Below are 20,416 nucleotides of genomic sequence, written 5' to 3' on the forward strand. Positions count from 1 at the left end.
AGATTTTTTTTTATAAAAAAAGGGGGGTTGTCATCCGGGCCCCTTACAGGTGTACTGCCTGTACCCCCCTGATGGCAGCCCTGGATGACGCCATAAAGCTACACGATAAAAGCACATCTTATGCGGGCAAAAAAACACAAGGTGCAGATAAGAAGGTTTATAATGCCTTTAAATCAATCTCAGTGGAATTTCACCATGGAGGCACAAACTACCCCAGTCATTAAGGGGTTAAAAGAAAGCAAAACAAATGTACAAGTACATTCCGCTGCTAGGTGTACACATACCATAGGTCACACATGCAATCATATGGTATTGTGTATGAATGGTACCTAGGAGGAAGTAACACTGTAACCAACGGGAAGGAAAATAAAAATAATTCAGTTAAACTGATAGGATACAAAAGAAAGTAATAGAGATCAATATTAAAGCTGAACCCCAGGTATGATCCTTAGTGCCTACTTACATTGGTCCAGCTTGCCACAGTGCAAGTATGCCTATCTGATGCCCGAGGGGCCATTGGGGAAGCTGGAAATCACTTTAGTAATCTGTGCTTATATAGCGATGGCCGTGATCTTCTGGGTCCTGCTCAGAATCTTTGCAAGCGGCTGCCCCACTGTATACTGACCAATGGGGAGGTGATCTAAGCAAGCAGGTGCACTACTGCACACTGGCCACAGGGGGCTCTAAACAAGCAGGTGCACTACTGCACACTAACCACAGGGGGTTGCTCTAAGCAAGCAGCTACCCCACTGCATACTGGCCACAGGGGGCTCTAAACAAGCACAGTGCTAGTCTTTCTGTTGCTCGAAGGCAGTGGTTCTCAACCTAGGGGTCGAGACCCCCTCGGGGGTCGAATGATGATTTGCCAGGGGTCACCAAATCCTGGGCTGTTCCTAAAGCCTGCACTGCTCTCCCTGCCTTTTTGCAGCTGTTCAGCAGGACTGTCCCTGGAGCCTGTGGCCGCCCAACTGGACTGTTCCTGGGTCCCACGGCCGCCCAGCTGGGCTGTTCCTGGGTCCTGCGGCCGCCCAGCTGGGCTGTTCCTAGAGCCCATGGCCACCCACTCAACCTCTTCGCAGCTGCCTATTCAGTTCAGGGCATGGCTGGGGGGCAGAGACTAGAGGTCAGCTGACTGGTGAGGTGAGGAATGTGAAGTGGGAGGGGATGGAGGAGACCCTATCTCCTGATTGCGGCACAGGTGTCACTGCTACGAGACACCACTCAGTCGGAAACAGTGAGTAACACTACCTGTGATTAGAGTTGCCATTAAAAGTCCCCACTACAGTTCTCAGATCAGCAGATGATCAAGAGCACCTAAGTTGGCTAATAAGACCCCCCCCCCCCCCCCAGCACTGCCACTGATCCCCCCAACCAAGAAGTAAGAGAAGGAATACAAATAGAGAATACATAGAAGGGAGAGGAACAAAGAAAAAGAGAGAGAAAGTATAAGAAACATGAGAGAGGGATGAGGAAAGAAATCAAGAAATGAAGATAGAGAGATAACAACGAGAAAGAGTGGTGCATCCTAAGGCCTCGTACACACGAGAGGATCGATCCGCTGGAATTGATCCGCGGACCGGTTTCAGCGCATAGATCCCCTGGTGTGTACAATCCAGCGGATATTTTTCCGTGGATTTTTTCCCCCGGCGATGGATTTCCAGCGGTTCAAAATCTCTCAACATGTTAAGAAATCTATCCGCTGGAATCCAGTCCAGCGGATTGATCCGCTGGTCTGTACAGACTCACCGGATCAATCCGTCCAAATCCATCCCCCGCATGCGTCGTAATGATTCGACGCATGCGTGGAATTCCTTATATGACAGCGTCGCGCACGTCGCCGCGTCATCATCGCGGCGACGGCGTGACACGTCACCGCGGAGGGAATTCCGCAGGGATTTTGATCTCATGGTTAGAACAACCATGAGATCAAAATCCGCCAGAGGATTTATCCGCGGAAACGGTCCCCTGGACCGTTTCCGCGGATCGATCCTCTCGTGTGTACTAGGCCTAAGAGGTACCATAAGGGTTTTAATACTGTACGAGTGGAGCACTAAATATCTGTGGTTTAGGGGCGTAAATTACTTGTCTTGCCTTGAGTGCTGACAACCCACGCTACGAAAATAATTTTACTGTTAAGGGTCCCCACAACTTGGGAAACTTTATCAAGGGGTCACGGCGTTAGAAGGGTGGAGAACCACTGCTCTAAGGTGTCAGGCAGCGTAGGGGTAATGTTATGTAGGATGTATTAGAACACAGTGCTAGGCTTTCTGTTGCTCCTTGGGGTCAAACAGTTGGGAGACAGGGTGTGGGGACAGGGTTGGGGCACAGGGTTGGGGGACAAGGTTGGGGGAAAGGGTTGGGGTACAGTGTTGGGGCACAGGTTTGGGGTATAGTGTTGGGGCATAGGTTTGGGGGGCAGGGTTGGGGTACAGTGTTGGGGCACAGGGTTGGGGCACAGGGTTGGGGGAAAGGGTTGAGGTACAGTGTTGGGGGGAAATGGTTGGGCACAGGTTTGGAGTACAGTTTTGGGGCACAGGGTTGGGGTACAGTGTTTGGGGGACAGAGGTGGGGTACAGTGTTGGGGCACGGGGTTGGGGTACAGTGTTGGGGCATAGGTTTGGGGGGCAGGGTTGGGGTACAGTGTTGGGACACAGGGTGGGGGGACAGTGTTAGGGCACAGGGTTGGGGACAGGGTTGGGGTACAGTGTTGGGGGACAGGGTTGGGGGAAAGGGTTGGGGGAAAGGGTTGGGCATAGGGTTGGGATACAGAGGTGGGGTACAGTGTTGGGGCACAGGGTTGGGGTACAGTGCTGGGGTACAGGGTTGGGGCACGGGGTTGGGGTACAGTGTTAGGGCACAAGGTTGGGGGACAGGTTTGGGGTACAGTGTTGGGGCACAGGGTTGGGGCACAGGGTTGGGGTACAGTGTTAGGGCACAGGTTTGGGGGACAGGGTTGGGGTACAGGGTTGGGGGACAGGTTTGGTGGACAGTGTTGGGGTACAGTGTTGGGGACAGGGTTGGGGTACAGTGTTGGGGGACAGGTTTGGGGTACAGGGTTGGGGTACAGGGCTGGGGGACAGGTTTGGGGGACAGGGTTGGGGTACAGTGTTGGGGGACAGGTTTGGGGGACAGGTTTGGGGTACAGTGTTGGGGGACAGGGTTGGGGCACAGTGTTGGGGGACAGAGTTGGGGCACAGTGTTGAGGGACAGGGTTGGGGGACAGGTTTGGTGGACAGTGTTGGGGTACAGTGTTGGGGGACAGGGTTGGGGCCCAGTGTTGGGGGACAGGATTGGGGCACAGTGTTGGGGGACAGGGTTGGGGCACAGTGTTGGGGGACAGGATTGGGGTACAGTATTGGGGGACAGGGTTGGGGTACAGGGTTGACCTTGTTGGTGCCAGTGTGGCAGCGCTGGGCTTTCTGTTGCCAGTCAGTGCTGGTCTGATGGTGTCAGTGGGGTTTTCTGTGCTATCTGTGTCCCGGCAGGTGGGTGGACAGGAATCTCTCCCCCGGCTCGTACACTTCATTTCTCGGAAAAGCCTTCGCTTATTAGAATCTACTACAGCCTAGCCCGGCCCCTCCCCTGGAGCTGTCAATCATGCAGGGGGCGGGACACGGAGTTTATTACATTGTAAAGTGACAGCAAGGGTGACAGTGTGCACCGGAGACCGAACACTGACATACAGAGAGGTAACTATCTTACCGAGAGAGAGAGAGAGAGAGAGAGAGAGAGAGAGAGAGACATATATAGAGAGCTGGAGAGGGATAACAGAGATGAGAGATATAGAAATATATAAATAGAGAGAGAGAGAGAGATAACAGAGAGGAGAGATATAATGAGGAGAGAGAGATATAGAAATATATAAATATATAGGGGAGATATGATGAGAAGAGAGAGAATAGAATGAGAGAAAAGCAAGGGAGAGACAGAGAAGAGAGAGATAAAGGAGAAGGAGATCTACATATACATAGAGAGAAGGGAGAAGAGAGAGGAATAATAGAGAGCTAGAGAGAGATAAAGATAAGAGAGAGATCACAGGAAGAGAGAGAATAGAGAGGCTGATTGGTGTAAATAATAAATAACAGAGTATTATAGTAACATATATGAATATATGGTGGAGAGGCAGCACACAGGTAAATGTGACAATATAGTTCATTGTAGGACTGTATATTATTATATGGGACAGTCTGCACCCAGCACAGCACACAGGTGGATGTTTTCCTCTCTACCATAAAGTAGATCTCTTTATATTACACTGCAAAGTGACAGCACACAGAGCTAGAGATACATTATATCCTATTATATCACAGCTACACTCAGAACCATTATATTACATTGTATGATGTTGTAGATCCTATTGTTACATAATAATAATAATAATAATAATAATATAATCATAATAATATTGTTATATCACCTTCTTCTAATAATAATAATAATTATAATAATAATAATAATAATAATAATAATAATAATAATAATAATAATAATAATATTGTTATATCACCTTCTTCTCTTATAGAGTTGTAAACAATACAAACAAGGCTAATACAAATACTGTATACATTGTTTCCAAATAAATGACACACACAATGCAACAACAAGATACAGTTGTAGAGATTTCTGGCAATATAAATTTACAGTCTACAGAATATTTTATTAGATTGCATGGAAAGATATCCCATTGTAGTATATCTCATGGGTTACCTTACATTATGCTACATTAAATTTAGGATATTACCTTGTCTAACATTGAATTCCATTGCATTATATAATAGGATAAACACAATGGGGGGTTATTTTACGAAAGGCAAATCCACTTTGCACTACAAGTGCAAGCTACAAGTACACTTGAAATTGCACTAAAAGTGCACTTGGAAGTGCAGTCGCTGTAGATCCGAGGGGGACATGCAAGGAGAATAAAAAACAGCATTTTAGCTTGCACATGATTGGATAATAAACTTCTGTTATTCTGGAGCCGCGAGATGAGTTCAGTATTTTAGACTGTATCTCCTGAATTTACAGATTTATCCTGTCCCCGACACAGTTTGTTCCCATTGGGGGTGTCGGGACTGGTAATAGACATAAGTGCACTTAGAGGGGATACATGCTTTTATGTACTGGTTGGTATACGAAGTGGGTGACCTAGTCTTTTCCCACGGGTTGTTTTGTTTATCTGACATGAATACCTTGACATGCATTGTATGTATTTAATACTGGCCCCAGGATGTTCTGGAGGCAATAACTTGTACTGTACTGCTCTTCAATAAATCTATTTTAAAACTGGAAAAAAAAAAAAATCATTTCAGATCTGCCCCTCAGATTTACAGCGACTGCACTCCCAAGTGCACTTTCAATGCAATTTCAAGTGCACTTTGCACTTGTAGTTTGCACTTGTAGTGCAAAGTGGATTTGCCTTTCGTAAATAACTCCCAATGTGTCATAATATATTCACACTGCACTGCATTATATCATAGGATAATCAATGAGGATTATTTACTAAAGCTAGAGAGGGCAAAAGTAGTCACAGTTCTGCAGAGAAACCAATCAGCTTCTAACCTCAGCTTGTTTAATTTACGCTTCAGCAATAAAACCTGGAAGCTGATTGGTTTCCTAGCAGAATTGTGACTACTTTTGCCCTCTCTAGCTTAAAGCGAGGGTTCACCCCCAATTTTTTTTTTTGAACATTACATTCAGCCGAGCTGTCAGAATGACAATAGGCTGTTTTTTTTATGTCATTGCCGTACATACCGTATTTTCACCGCCGCTTCCGGGTTTGTAATCTGCAAGACTGGGCGTTCCTAATTGATTGACATCCTTCCGACCGGCGCGCATACATCACGTCATGAGTTGCCGAACGTCGGTGCGCAGGCGCTGTATAGAGCCGACTCGCAGTCCGGCTTCTTTCGGCAACTTGTGACGCACAGTATACGCCGGTCGGAAGGATGTCAATCAATTAGGAACGCCCAGTCCCGCAGATTACATACCCGGGAGCGGCGGTGAAAATACGGTATGTACGGCAATGAAATAAAAAAAAACAGCCTAATGTCATTCTGACAGCTCGGCTAAATGTAATGTTAAACATTTTTTTGGGGGTGAACCCCCCGCTTTAAGTAAATAAGCCCCACCGTGTCTTAATATAGTCACACTGCACTGCGTTATATCACAAAGTATCCCTATATATGACATGGCACTTCATTATATTGTATTGTATTAAATCACATTATGTTACATAACTATACAATACATGACATGGGGGGTTATTTACGAAAGGCAAATCCACTTTGCACTGCAAGTGCAAACTACAAGTGCAAAGTACACTTGAAATTGCACTAAAAGTGCACTTGGAAGTGCAGTCGCTGTAAATCTAAAGGGGTAGATCTGAAATGAGGGGAAGCTCTGCTGATTTTATCATCCAATCATGTGCAAGCAAAAATGCTGTTTTTTATTTTCCTTGCACGTCCCCCTCGGATCTACAGCGATTGCACTTCCAAGTGCACTTTCAGTGCAATTTCAAGTGCACTTGCAGTGCACTTATAGTGCAAAGTGGATTTGCCTTTTGTAAATAACCCCCAATGCGTCACAATATATTACTCTTCCTTGCATTATATCGCAATATTCTGCATTATATTACATTATTATTATTTTTTTTATATTACATTATTTCACCTTTAGTGTTAAGCGGAATACGCCATATTCGATTTCGTGATATATCACGAATATATAAACGAATATTCGTGAAATATTCGCTAAAATCGAATATTCGTGATATTTTATCCAAAAAAATTTTTTGGAGAAATTTCGCTAATGCGAATGCGAAATTGATTGCGAAATTTTGACAACTGTGGTAGGAGAACTCTGATTGGCTCTGATGCAAAAGAAGGGCGGAGAAAGTATTCGCGAATATTCGTGATATTTTATCGAAATTTCGCTAATGCGAATGCGAAATTGATTGCGAAATTTTGACAACTGTGGTGGGAGAACTCTGATTGGCTCTGATGCAAAAGAAGGGCGGAGAAAGTATTCGCGAATATTCGTGATATTTTATCGAAATTTCGCTAATGCGAATGCGAAATTGATTGCGAAATTTTGACAACTGTGGTGGGAGAACTCTGATTGGCTCTGATGCAAAAGAAGGGCTGAGAAAGTATTCGCGAATATTCGGAAATCGAATATTCGCGATTGCGAATATTCGGCAACATAAAAGGATCGCCTCAGCTTAGCTACTCGGCCCAGGGTCTCTAATCATACCAGCAATGCTTTTAGACGTCGATAGGATGTGATCTGTTTTAAAAATAAATTTGAAAAAATACGAATATTCGGAATAGCGAATTTTGGCCGCGAAATTCAAGTTATTCGCGAATATTCGAATATGCCATATTCGTAACGAATATTCGCAATTCGAATATTTGTGAGCAACACTATTCACCTTGTGTCGTGTTGCATTATATTATAAAACATTGTCATGTCACACTGTCGTATTATATTACATTATATTATATTCCTGCATTATGTCACAACCTATCAAAAGATATCACATTGTATTATATTATACTATCACATAACGAACTCTACTACATTATATCATATTGGAGGTTATTTACTAAAACTTGAGAGCGCCAAATCTGGTGCAGCTCTGCAGAGAAACCAATCAGCTTCCAGGTTTTATTGTCAAAGCTTAATTGAACAAGCTGAAGTTAGAAGCTGATTGGCCGCCATGCACAGGGGCACCGGATTACGAGTACCGACCATGCATTGGACTTTCTTTCCTTATTTGACCAATTAACATAAAGCTGCTCAGTAGCTGCATCACAACACCGCTTTTCTGCTTCTGCAAACATTCAACCAGATGCATGTGCAATGAACTTGTTGTTAAATTGGGGTTGATTTCCTAAAACTGGAGAGTACAAAATCGAGTGCAGCTTTACTTGGTAGCCAATCAGCTTCTAACTTCATCTTATTCAATTCAAGCGGTTGTATAGTCAATTTTTTTGTCACCTGTAAGGCAAAAGGCATAATGAGCTAGTATGCACCGCATACTAGCTCATTATGAAATACTTACCTTAGAACGAGGCGTCGGTAACTCACCTGGTCCACGCCGAGGTAACTGACATGTTACCTCGACGTGTCTTCCGGGTTTTGCGGCTCCAGCGCTGTGAGTGTCTGGAGCCGCGATGTCTTTACTCCTGCGCATGCGCGCGGGAAACTTCTTTCCGGCAAGGTGCGGCTTCGGGGACGGCAAGGTCCGGCGTTGACGCCATCCCCGTGAGTCGGACCGCGGGTCCCGCGGACTCGATCGCCGCGATCATCTCATGGAGGTATAGAGCGGGGAGATGGTTGTGTAAACAAGCATCTCTCCCACTCTGAGGCCTGGTACACACGATAGGATTGATCCGCGGATACGGTCCGCCGGACCGTATCCGCGGATAAATCCTCTGAGGATTTTGATCCGATGGAGTGTACACACCATCGGATCAAAATCCGCGCCGAATTCCCATTGCGGTGACGTGTCGCGCCGTCGCCGCGATGATGATGCGGCGACGTGCGCGACGCTGTCATATAAGGATATCCACGCATGCATCGAATCATTACGACGCATGCGAGGGATGGGTTCGGATGGATCGATCCGGTGAGTCTGTACAGACCACCGGATCGATCCGCTGGAGCCGATTCCAGCGGATAGATTTGTTAGCATGCTAACAAATTTTTATCTGCTGGAAATCGGAAATATCCGCTGGAACGTACACACCAGGGGATCTATCCGCTGAAACCGATCCGCTGAGATTTTTCAGCGGATGGATCCTCTCGTGTGTACGGGGCCTAACTAGTGACAATGAAACTGATCTCGGCTCCGTGTACTCGGAGCGGAGATCAGTGTCATGTGTCACAGAGCCCATCCCCACTACAGTAAGAAACACCATGCAGGGAACACTTAATACCTACAGCGCCACCTAGTGGTTAACCCCTTCACTGCCAGTGTCATTTTCACAGTAAACAGTGCATTTTTGTAGCACTTTTTCGCTGTGAAAATGACAATGGTCCCAAAAATGTGTCAAAAGTGTCTGATGTGTCCGCCATAATGTCGCAGTCATGAAAAAAAATCACTGATCGCCGCCATTGCTAGTAAAAAAAAAAAAATGTATAAAAATGCCATAAAACTATCCTTTATTTTGTAGATGCTATAACTTTTGCGCAAACCAATCAATAAACGCTTATTGTGATTTTTTTACCAAAAATATGTAGAAGAATACGTATCGGCCTAAACTGAGGAAAAAAATGTTTTTTTTATATATTTTTGTTGGGGATATTTATTATAGCAAAAAGTAAAAAAAATTTGATTTTTTTTCAAAATTGTCGCTCTATTTTTGTTTATTGCGCAAAAAATAAAAACCGCAGAGGTGATCAAATACCACCAAAAGTAATCTCTATTTGTGGGGAAAAAAGGACGCCAATTATGTTTGGGAGCCACGTCGCACGACCGCGCAATTGTCAGTTAAAGCGACGCAGTGCCGAATCGCAAAAGGTGGCCTGGTCCTTTAGCTGCAAAATGGTCCGGGGCTTAAGTGGTTAAGCTCCGACAAAAAAAAAACCTGGAAACTGATTGGTTTCTATGCAGCGATGCACCACATTTTGCGCGCTCCAATTTTAGTAAATCAACCTCTTTGTGACTTAGTGGTGGCTGGACGCTTTGCTTTGAAGGCATCAGAAGGTAACAGCCAATTGGATTTAGCCTTTCATGAGTGAAGGCCAGCCAGGTTTATCCTACAGGGATGCTGATTGGTTGCTCTGAGTTGTTGGTAGGTGGTTGCTCTAGGTGGTACTGTGCTCTTTATATAGGATGTATATATATATATATATATATATATATATATATATAATATATATATATATATATATATATAATATATATATATATATATATATATATATATATATATATATATATATATATATATATATATATATATATATATATACTGTCACAGCTGAAGTTGTATATCTTCCTTTTCTGCAAATGTTTTCTAAATTTTACCGCAGAAGGAGCTTCTTTTTTTTTTGTAGTCTTTAGAGTTTTGTGGCCGCTTGTATAATAAAGAACTTAAAGATCACAAAAGACATGTAGAGTTTGCAGCGCTGGTACTTGAGCTCTGCGGCGGTAGATGCTGTGAAGGGGTTCTATATTTAGACATTCAGGAAATTGTGTGTCTTTGTCACAAGTACTGTATCAGGTAGAGAGAAGCCGCTGTTTTTTGTGCTGAGAATCGCCGCACTGAACTTTGAAGGCCCAATATTGTTAAAAAAATGTATAGCATTAAAAAAAAAAAAGCAAAAAAATATATATTTTTTATTAATGCATTTTTTTTATGCATTAAAATTAAATTAAAACAGAACTTCAGACAAAACCAAAGTAAAAATGAATAAACCTATAAAAGATAAGGCAATACTTTTATCTGCCTCTAGATGTCCTCATTCTGATGCCCAGCCAGCATCATTCAACCCACATTCTTTGAGTCCCGGTCATCATAAATGAATTTAAAGGGATACATTGTTCATCTATTTTTCTTCTGCTTATTTCTACCCCTAAAACACATCAGAACAGATCAGTGTGAAAGGGCCCCGGCTGGTATCAAGCTGATTGAATTCATGTTAGAAAACAGGCTTGAGCATCACCATAAAGAGAACCTGTCAAATTGGAAGCCTATTTGGAATTTGTAGGGTTCCCAAAGTCACTCACACCCTTTTAAATGCATTTGTGACAAGGAAAAGCGCACTCAGGCGCCTCGTACACACGACCGAGGAACTCGTCGTAAATGAAACATAATTTTCCTCGACGAATTCCTTGTCAGGCTTGTCGAGAATCTTGACAAGCTTTCTTTGCGTACACACTGTCAAGACAAAATCTCGTCGTTCTCAAACGCGGTGACGTACAACACGTACGACGGCACAATAAAGGGGAAGTTTGATTGCACTGGCGCCACCCTTGGGGCTGCTTTTGCTAATCTCATGTTACTGCGCGTTAAAGCGGGGTTCCAACCACATTTATCATTTTTTAAAAGTATGTCCTTTCATCTGTCTGTATAGTTGCACACATAGCGTCACTTACTGGGTAAAAATGCGCCCCCGTCCCGCAGACTTCTAGCGAACGAACACTTTTTATTCCAGTCTCCAGACGGTTGTCATTTTGCTTGTGGGCATTGTGAAGCCCACAAGTCATTACTTCCGGGATTCCCCCGGTGACGAGCCTGAACGGGCCGCCCGTCCCGCCCCATTCTCGCGCATGCGCAAGATAGCAGCAGCGCGCTGTCAACCACTTGGGTTGCCATCACAGCGAGCGGTGGCGGCGGAAGTGAACCCTTGTTGTGATGGCAACCCAAAAAACATGCATTCAATGAATCGCGTCACTTCCGACACCATTTCCCACTGCTGATGATCAGCTCTGGCCCTGACTGCAGTGACAGTAATAAGGAAACTTATTCCAGACTTTCATTTCAAAGGTCATTTCACTCTGACACATCTACAGTCTACAGTCGCCTTTCACCCGGAGGAAATCAGGGTACATTCTGCAGGAAATTTCTGAATTTATTATTTATAATGAGTGTTGAGATAGCAGGCAGCTCAGTGTTTCCTTCTTATTCATAGGTGTGCGCAGGGGGTGTGCCAGGTGTGCCTGGGCACACCCTAATTCCCTCTAGATTCCCTCTACTGCCTGGGCTCCCCCACCCTTATTGGCCCCTTCGCCCGCAGTCCTCTTGGCTTCTCTCCTCTCCCCCCGGCCACTGCGAGGGAAGTTTCAGCATGGAGAGTTAGAGTAATGGAGTAATTTACCAGCCCCTTCCTTTGCTAAATGAACACAGTAAACACACTCGCTCACTGTGTCCATTCTCCTGACCCTACATTCTGCAGTATATACTAATGACCTCTGCACTCCTCATTACTTACCCCTGGCTCTTGCAGCCTGCATCACATGCTTCTGGCTTTTGAACTCTGTGTTACTTATTACTGACCACTGCATTCTGCGCTACATTCTACTGATCTTTGAACTTCACCTTACTTACTGATGACCCCTATGCACTGTGAATGACATACTGCTGACCCCTGAACTGTGCGTTATTTACTCCCAATCCTACATTCTGCATTGCATACTACTGGCCTCTGCACTCTGTATAACTTACTACTGACCCCTGCATTCTGCGTTACATACTTATGACCTCTGAACTTTACCCTACTTACTATTGACCTATGCACTCTTCTTTACACAGTACTAAACCCTGAACTCTGTGTTACTTACTCCTGAGTTATGCACTCTGTGTTACTTACTCCTGACCTAAGGAATGTGAATGACATACTACTGTACTTACTCCTAACCCTAGATTCTGCATTGCATACTACTGACCTTCTTAATCCTCCTGACCTATGCACTCTTCTTTACGCAGTACTGAGCCCTGAACTCTATGTTACTTACTTCTCAGCTATGCACAGTGAATTACATACTACTGACCCCCAAAACTATGCGTTACTTACTCCTGACCCTACATTCTGCATTACATACTACTGATCTCTGCACACTGCATTACTTACTCTTGACCAGGCCCGGACTGGCCATAGGGCATACCGGGCATATGCCCGGTGGGCCGCGGCGGGTCACGTCTCTGTTATGTAGGGGGGTCTGTATGGGCTGTATTGTAGAGGGGGGCTGTAATGTAGGGGGGGGGGGTCTGTATTGTAGAGGGGGTCTGTAATGTAGGGGGGTCTGTACTGTAGGGAGGGGGTCTGTACTGTAGGGAGGGGGTCTGCACTGTAGGGAGGGGGTCTGTACTGTAGGGAGGGGGGTCTGTACTGTAGGGAGGGGGTCTGTACTGTAGGGAGGTCTGTGTAACATGCAGGGGGTCCAGAACTGTTAGAGGGTGTCTGTGTAACAAACTGTAGGGAGCTGTGTAATGTAAAGGTGTCCAGAGGTGCAGTTCTATGTAATATAAAGGGGTCCAGAGGTGCAGGGTGCTGTGTAATGTAAAGGGGCCCAGAGGTGCAGGGTGCTGTGTAATTTAAAGGGGCCCAGAGGTGCAGGGTGCTGTGTAATGTAAAGGGGCCCATAGATGCAGGGTGCCCTGTAATGTAAAGGGGCCCAGAGGTGCAGGGTGCTGTGTAATGTAAAGGGGCCCAGAGGTGCAGGGTGCTGTGTAATGTAAAGGGGCCCAGAGGTGCAGGGTGCTGTGTAATGTAAAGGGGCCCAGAGGTGCAGGGTGCTGTGTAATGTAAAGTGGCCCAGAGGTGCAGGGTGCCCTGTAATGTAAAGGGGCCCAGAGGTGCAGGGTGCTGTGTAATGTAAAGGGGCCCAGAGGTGCAGGGTGCTGTGTAATGTAAAGGGGCCCAGAGGTGCAGGGTGCTGTGTAATGTAAAGAGACCCAGAGGTGCATGCCAGAGGTGCATGGTGCTGTGTAATGTAAAGGGGCCCAGAGGTGCAGGGTGCTGTGTAATGTAAAGGGGCCCAGAGGTGCATGGTGCTGTGTAATGTAAAGGGACCCCGAGGTGCAGGGTGCTGTGTAATGTAAAATGGTCCAGAGGTGCAGGGGGCTGTGTAATGTAAAGGGGCCCAGAGGTGCATGGTGCTGTGTAATGTAAAGGGGCCCAGAGGTGCAGGGTGCCCTGTAATGTAAAGGGGCCCAGAGATGCAGGGTGCTGTGTAATGTAAAGGTGTCCAGAGGTGCAGGGTGCTGTGTAATGTAAAGGGGCCCAGAGGTGCAGGGTGCTGTGTAATGTAAAGGGGCCCAGAGGTGCAGGGTGCCCTGTAATGTAAAGGGGCCCAGAGATGCAGGGTGCTGTGTAATGTAAAGGTGTCCAGAGGTGCAGGGTGCTGTGTAATGTAAAGGGGCCCAGAGGTGCAGGGTGCTGTGTAATGTAAAGGGGCCCAGAGGTGCAGGGTGCCCTGTAATGTAAAGGGGCCCAGAGATGCAGGGTGCTGTGTAATGTAAAGGTGTCCAGAGGTGCAGGGTGCTGTGTAATGTAAAGGGGTCCAGAGGTGCAGGGTGCTGTGTAATGTAAAGGGGCCCAGAGGTGCAGGGTGCTGGGTAATGTAAAATGGTCCAGAGGTGCAGTGCTATGTAATGTAGAGTCCAGTTCTAAAACATTGAGATAGATATGAGGAAGATATCATGTGAAAGTTTCTTACCTCCTTCTGTGTTCTCTTCCATCAGATGTGTGACCGTAACAATGGTCGGAGGCTGCGGCAGTGGCTCATCGAGCAGATCGACAGCGGTCACTACCCTGGGCTCATCTGGGAAAATGACGGGAAATGCTTCTTCCGCATCCCCTGGAAACACGCCGGGAAGCAGGATTACAATCAGGAAGTGGACGCCTCCATCTTCAAAGTAAATACCACCCCTCTCAGAAACCAGAAATGAGTTTTGAGGCTTTGAATCAATTTTCCAGTAGATGGGAACTGAACTTGGAAATACCAGAAGTATGCTAATTGATGTTTAAAATAAAGGGAATCAGTCAAATGAGAAGATGCCTGGGTGAAATGCGTCAGGGGAAGCTGCCATTTTATGGCTCCTGACTTCGCTCACAATGGAGCAGGTTCACCTTCTCAGGCTTCCACCTGAAGCTTCTCACACAGGATCTCACGACGAAGACCCTTGAAAGGGTTTCAATTGTAAAACCGGGCCATATTGTTTTAGGGTGGAGTGTGGTGGCAGAAGTTTATATTTACCATTTTAGCCCCGATGTGAAGCATCTAGTAATCTCCTACCCTTGTTGCCCATGTGACAGAACGTCCGTAATCCTGGTGAAGTGGGATAGCAACAAGACAGGCTTTTTGGCAGGACTCCGCCCACCCCCTGGCAGGTTAGGGTGTCAGGTAGGGAGTGGATTGGAGAAAATTCTGGAACTGGATCTACACATTGGGGCTGGAGTGGTCAATGTAATCTTACACACAGGTCACATTTATCAACCAGCAATCAAAGCAACATTTAAAGTTTTAGGGAGACCCCCTTTAAAAAGGATCAGACTTCAATGAATTGACAGAGTTTATAGGTGGAGCTCTCATGGGTTGCTTCATGCCTAACTCTTTGGATCTCTCTGGGACTCCATTGGTTAGAGTCAAGGTCAACCAAACATTTCCTTCCCCACAAGATATGATACCGACGTGTTTCGGCCACAATGCTCCTATGAATAAGCCCATATTGTGGGCGAAACGTGTATCCTGGAATGCCCGGAATCCATGATTTTACAGAAGTTATAGGTGAAGCTCTGTTGGGTTGCTTCATCTCTAACTCCTTGGATCTCTCGAGGACTCTATTGGTTAGAGTCAAGGTCAACCAGACATTTCCTTCCCCACAAGATATGATACCGACGTGTTTCGGCCACAATGCTCCTATGAATAAGCCCATATTGTGGGCGAAACGTGTATCCTGGAATGCCCGGAATCCATGATTTGACAGCAGTTATAGGTGAAGCTCTGTTGGGTTGCTTCATCCCTAACTCCTTGGATCTCTCGAGGACTCTATTGGTTAGAGTCAAGGTCAACCAGACATCGCCTTTCCCACAAGATATGACACCGACGTGTTTTGGCCACAATGCTACTATGAATAAGCCCATATTGTGGGCTAAATGTGTATCCCAAAAAGGGCCTGGAATCAATGAATTGACAGCAGTTATAGGTGGAGCTCTGTTGGGTTGCTTCATCCCTAACTCCTTGGATCTCTCGAGGACTCTATTGGTTAGTGTTCTTTCCTGGAAATCCCACCTGTACATTTCATTATATCTAAACATTTTTTTTTGCTGATTCGCCACAAGCTTAATTGACACCAAACATGGTCAACCAGACATCTCCTTCCCCACGAGACATGACTCTGATGTGTTTCGGGAACAAGAAGGGTTCCAATGAATAAGCCCATAATTTGAGCGAAATGTGTATCCTGGAATGCCCGGAATCAATGAATTGACAGCAGTTATAGGTGAAGCTCTGTTGGGTTGCTTCATCCCTAACTCCTTGGATCTCTCGAGAACTCTATTGGTTAGAGTCGAGGTCAACCGGACATCTCCTTCCCCACAAGATATGACATAGACACACGTTTTGGCCACAATATGGGCTCCTATAAACAAGCCCATATTGTGGGCGAAATGTGTATTCTGGAAAACCCAATATCAATGAATTGAAAGCAGTTATAGGTGGAGCTCTGTTGGGTTGCTTCATCCCTAACTCTTTGGATCTCTCGAGGACTCACTCTATTGATTAGTGTTCTTTCCTGGAAATCCCACCTGTACATTTCATTAGATCTAAACATTATATTTTTTGCTGATTCGCAACAAGCTTTTAGTTGACATCAAACAGGGTCAACCAGACATCTCCTTCCCCACAAGACATGACACTGATGTGTTTCGGCAACAAGAATAGTTCCTATAAATAAGCCCATATTGTGGGCGAAATGTGTATCCTGGAATGCCCGGTATCAATGAATTTACAGCGGTTATAGGTGAAGCTCTGTTGGGTTGCTTCATCCCACCTCCTTGGATCTCTTAAGGACTCTATTGGTTAGAGCAGGGGTCTCCAAACATTCTAAACAAAGGGCCGGTTTATTGTCCTACAGCCTTTTGGAGGGCCGGACTTTGGCAAGCGGGAGTAGAAATTTTCCTGGCATCATTGTTAGCCAACATCTGGTATTAGGGGGAGGAATAGTGCCCCATTGCTGGTATCATAGAGAGTAATAGTGCTCTATTAGTTGTGTCAGTGGGAGAAATGGTGCTCCATTGTCTGTGTCAGATGGCAGAATAGTGTCTCGTATTAGTTGAAGGGATAGTGCTCCAAGGGCCGGATAAAGGCAAGCAAAGGGCCGCATTCGGCCCTCGGGCCGCAGTTTGGAGACCACTGGGTTAGAGTGAAGGCCAACCAGACATCTCCTTCCCCACAAGATATGAGACCGACGCGTTTCACCCACAATATGGGCTCCTATGAATAAGCCAATATTGTGGGCGAAATGTGTATCCTGGAAAGGCCGGTATCAATGAATTGACAGCGGTTATAGGTAGAGCTCTGATGGGTTGCTTCATCCCTAACTCCTTGGATCTTTCTGAGCCTCTAATGGTTAGAGTTATTTTCTGGAGATCCCACCTCTACATTTCATTTTATCTAAACATTTAATTTTGGCTGACTTGCAACAAGCTTAATTGACACTAGACAAGGTCATCCTTGTTGACCAATATTCAGGAAGAAGAATACCTATGATAAAGGGATTTAGACAATATTTTAAAGCGTGGGGGTTCTGGACAAGTACAGGTCTTAGTCGCATCATCGACCCCTGGGCAAAGTAATGCACTGGGGCCCCTACTAGTCTGCCCCAATTTACGCACCTACTCTCAAGAATTAAAGTATAAATAATTGATAGAATTAAACATACACTATATTACCAAAAGTATTGGGATGCCTAGGGGGCGACTGGTGCGCAGTCATGTTGAACCAGGAAGGGGGCACTAGGCACAATACAGGTTCTGGGACACAACCATCCTGGAACAGCTTAGTACAAAGTGTGACTGTCCTGGCAAATCCGGGACAATTGGCAAGTACAATGTAATAAAAGATTATCATGGGGCCCCCATCCACCTGGGGCCCCTGGGCAGTGCAAATGCATTATGACAGCCCTGGGTTGGGCTCAGTTTAGGGTTCTAGGGATCTTGATGCCATGTCTTGTAGCTTTTTTTCAATGCAGAAACTTTGATCCTAGTAATTATTTTTTTATGCTAAAAATGTACTGGAAAGGGCGAATCCCTTAAAATAGACCCAGTGGGGTGGGCGGAGCTGGGACCTCAAGGGCAGAAATCTAACCAATGAAGTCTTTGAAAAGTATTAAAATAGGTCATCCATTCTCACCAAAACTGATGTGTCAATTCTGGGGTCACAAAGGGGACATGAATGTGATGGTGGAGATCGTCTATTACAGCTGCAGAGAACAGGAGCAGGAAAATCGGTGTAGGGTTGCACGCCGAGCGCTCAGTCTGGACGGGGTTAATGAGGAAGAAGCTCACTTACTTCCCTTTCGCAGAGCAAATAAAACTTTCTATTCAAATCTCACTGTCCGGGGTCAGGGTAGTCATGATACACATTGCTGAACTCACTGTAAATAACACGATGCCATGGAAACTTCTGATATGGAACACGCTAACCGATAATAACATTTAATCAATGGAGAATGTCATACATGCACCAAGAGGACCGTGTTGTAGGACAGATTGCAACAATGTAGAAACAGCTTCTACTTATAGGCCCCTGCCGGAACAAGTTATTAATTAGTGAACTGCTGATTGTTTGCGAACATTCTCCCTCTGATTTCAGTTCAGGGCTGCAAAATATTAATAATAATAATAATAATAATAATAATAATAATAATAATATTATTTTAATTAATAAATTATGATGAGTATCATTAAAAATTATACTATATTCATATTATTATTTATAATAATAATAATAATAATAATAATAATAATAATAATAATAATAATAATAATGTATTTTAAAAAACAAATGTGAATTTATTAATATTATTAATTTTAACAATGATAATGTTACTACTAATTAAATAAATATTCTCTTTTCAATCATAAATTATCATCATTGAAAACTATACTATTTTCATAATAATATTGCTATTGTTGATGATGATTCATAATAATAATAATCACCATCATAATAATAATGTCTTTTAAATAATAACTCATAATTATTATATTAAATTAAAATTATATGATGACGATGATGATGATGATGATGATTATTATTATTATTATTATTATTATTATTATTATTAATAATAATAATAATAATAATAATAATAATAATATTGACTTTTAAATAACTTATGACTATTATTTAAAAAATATATATATATTTAATTTTTTTTATTTTTAATCGTTTAAAAATGTTATTAACATTTAAGTAATTATTATTAAAAAAACATACTTTTTCTATATGATGATAATGATGGCAATGTTGATGATGATTCATAATAATAATAATAATAATAATAATAATAATAATAATAATAATCTCTTTTAAATAATAAAACATGATTATTAATATTACATTAAATTGTAATTATATGATGATGATGATTATTATTATTATTACTATTATTAATATTATTAATAATAAAAATAATAATAATAATAATAAGAAGAAGAATATTGACTTTTAAATAACGTATGGCTATTATTTAAAAATATATATATATATATTTTTCTAATTATTTGTTTAAAAATATTATTAACATTTAAATAGTAAGAATAATTATCTCCATTATTAAAGTATAACTAAAGGCAAAACTTTTTTTTTTTTCGTTTTGGATAAAGTGGAGGATTAGAACATCTGATCATTTTTTATTGCTGTCTGTGTCCCTGTTAGGGAGATTCCTCATTTTCTATTTGTCCTGTTTACCATTATCTTTGAAAGTGAAAGTAAAAGAAAATCCAGTGTTTTGGATTGTCCCCAGAAAAGTAATACAGCGGAAATCTTTCAACAGAGACACCAGTTCTGGTGATCCCCAAGAAATTCCCTTAATTTGGAGGGATTTCCCCCTCACTTCCAGGTTTGGCTATGGGACAGGAAGTGAATGTAAATCTCCCCAATAGGACACAGATGGCAAAAATAAACCTTACAGGGGTTATTAGTAGTGGCGGCCAGTCCATTAGGGGCGCACGGGCGCTGCCCTCCCTATTTATGCATCCAGCCCCCTCATCTACATTCAGGGCGCCGGACTATGGATTCCAATGGGGGGGGGGGAGTTTAAAGCATGTGATTAAAGCCAGAGGTTCTAATAGGCTTCAAAAAAGGGTGGGCTCGGGGCGCAGAGCACTGTGCCCCGATCCCAACCCAGTTGTGTGATGATAGGATGTAATTAGTGGGCGTGGTCACACACATTATTTCTAAACTTCTTTTACCTGTTCCTGACTGTTACGGCCATTCAGACCCCTATGCGCTGCACTTATTGTTTTCTTTACAGAAAAGGTTGTTTTTATATAACCAACTAATGTGTGGGTAATGTTGGTGCAAAAAGTGCTTACCAGAGCGGATCCTTACATAACCAGTTTTTCTCTTTATAGGCCTGGGCGGTATTTAAAGGAAAATTTAAAGAGGGCGATAGGGCAGAGCCGGCGACGTGGAAGACGCGCCTACGCTGCGCACTCAACAAAAGCCCTGACTTTGAGGAGGTGACAGAGAGATCCCAGCTGGACATTTCAGAGCCGTACAAGGTGTACCGGATCGTCCCGGAGGAAGAGCAGAAATGTGAGTGGTTGGGGCTGAGTCATGTGACTGCGTGTTATTCTTGCAATGCTGGAGCTGGTGACAGATCTAAAGATTATTTATTATAATATTATCATGAACAATGTAACTTTTTTTGCAATGGGAGAGCAGCTAATGTGTAGA

At 43.8% G+C, this 20,416-nt stretch overlaps 1 protein-coding gene across 1 annotated transcript in view; it reads left to right on the forward strand.

The window, feature by feature from the left end:
- The first annotated feature begins 3,635 nt into the window (after positions 1–3,635).
- The window catches only part of IRF8 (interferon regulatory factor 8), a 30,361-nt gene continuing 13,580 nt past the window's right edge, over positions 3,636–20,416 (forward strand). The window contains exons 1-3 of the mRNA XM_040329410.1: positions 3,636–3,689; positions 14,193–14,366; positions 20,092–20,275. Coding sequence (XP_040185344.1) covers positions 14,193–14,366; positions 20,092–20,275 — 358 coding nt within the window. The 5' untranslated portion in view covers positions 3,636–3,689. The remainder of the gene's footprint in view (positions 3,690–14,192; positions 14,367–20,091; positions 20,276–20,416) is intronic.

This window comes from Rana temporaria, chromosome 11 (genome assembly GCF_905171775.1).
Source record: "Rana temporaria chromosome 11, aRanTem1.1, whole genome shotgun sequence".
In the NCBI taxonomy this organism is placed as follows: domain Eukaryota; kingdom Metazoa; phylum Chordata; class Amphibia; order Anura; family Ranidae; genus Rana; species Rana temporaria.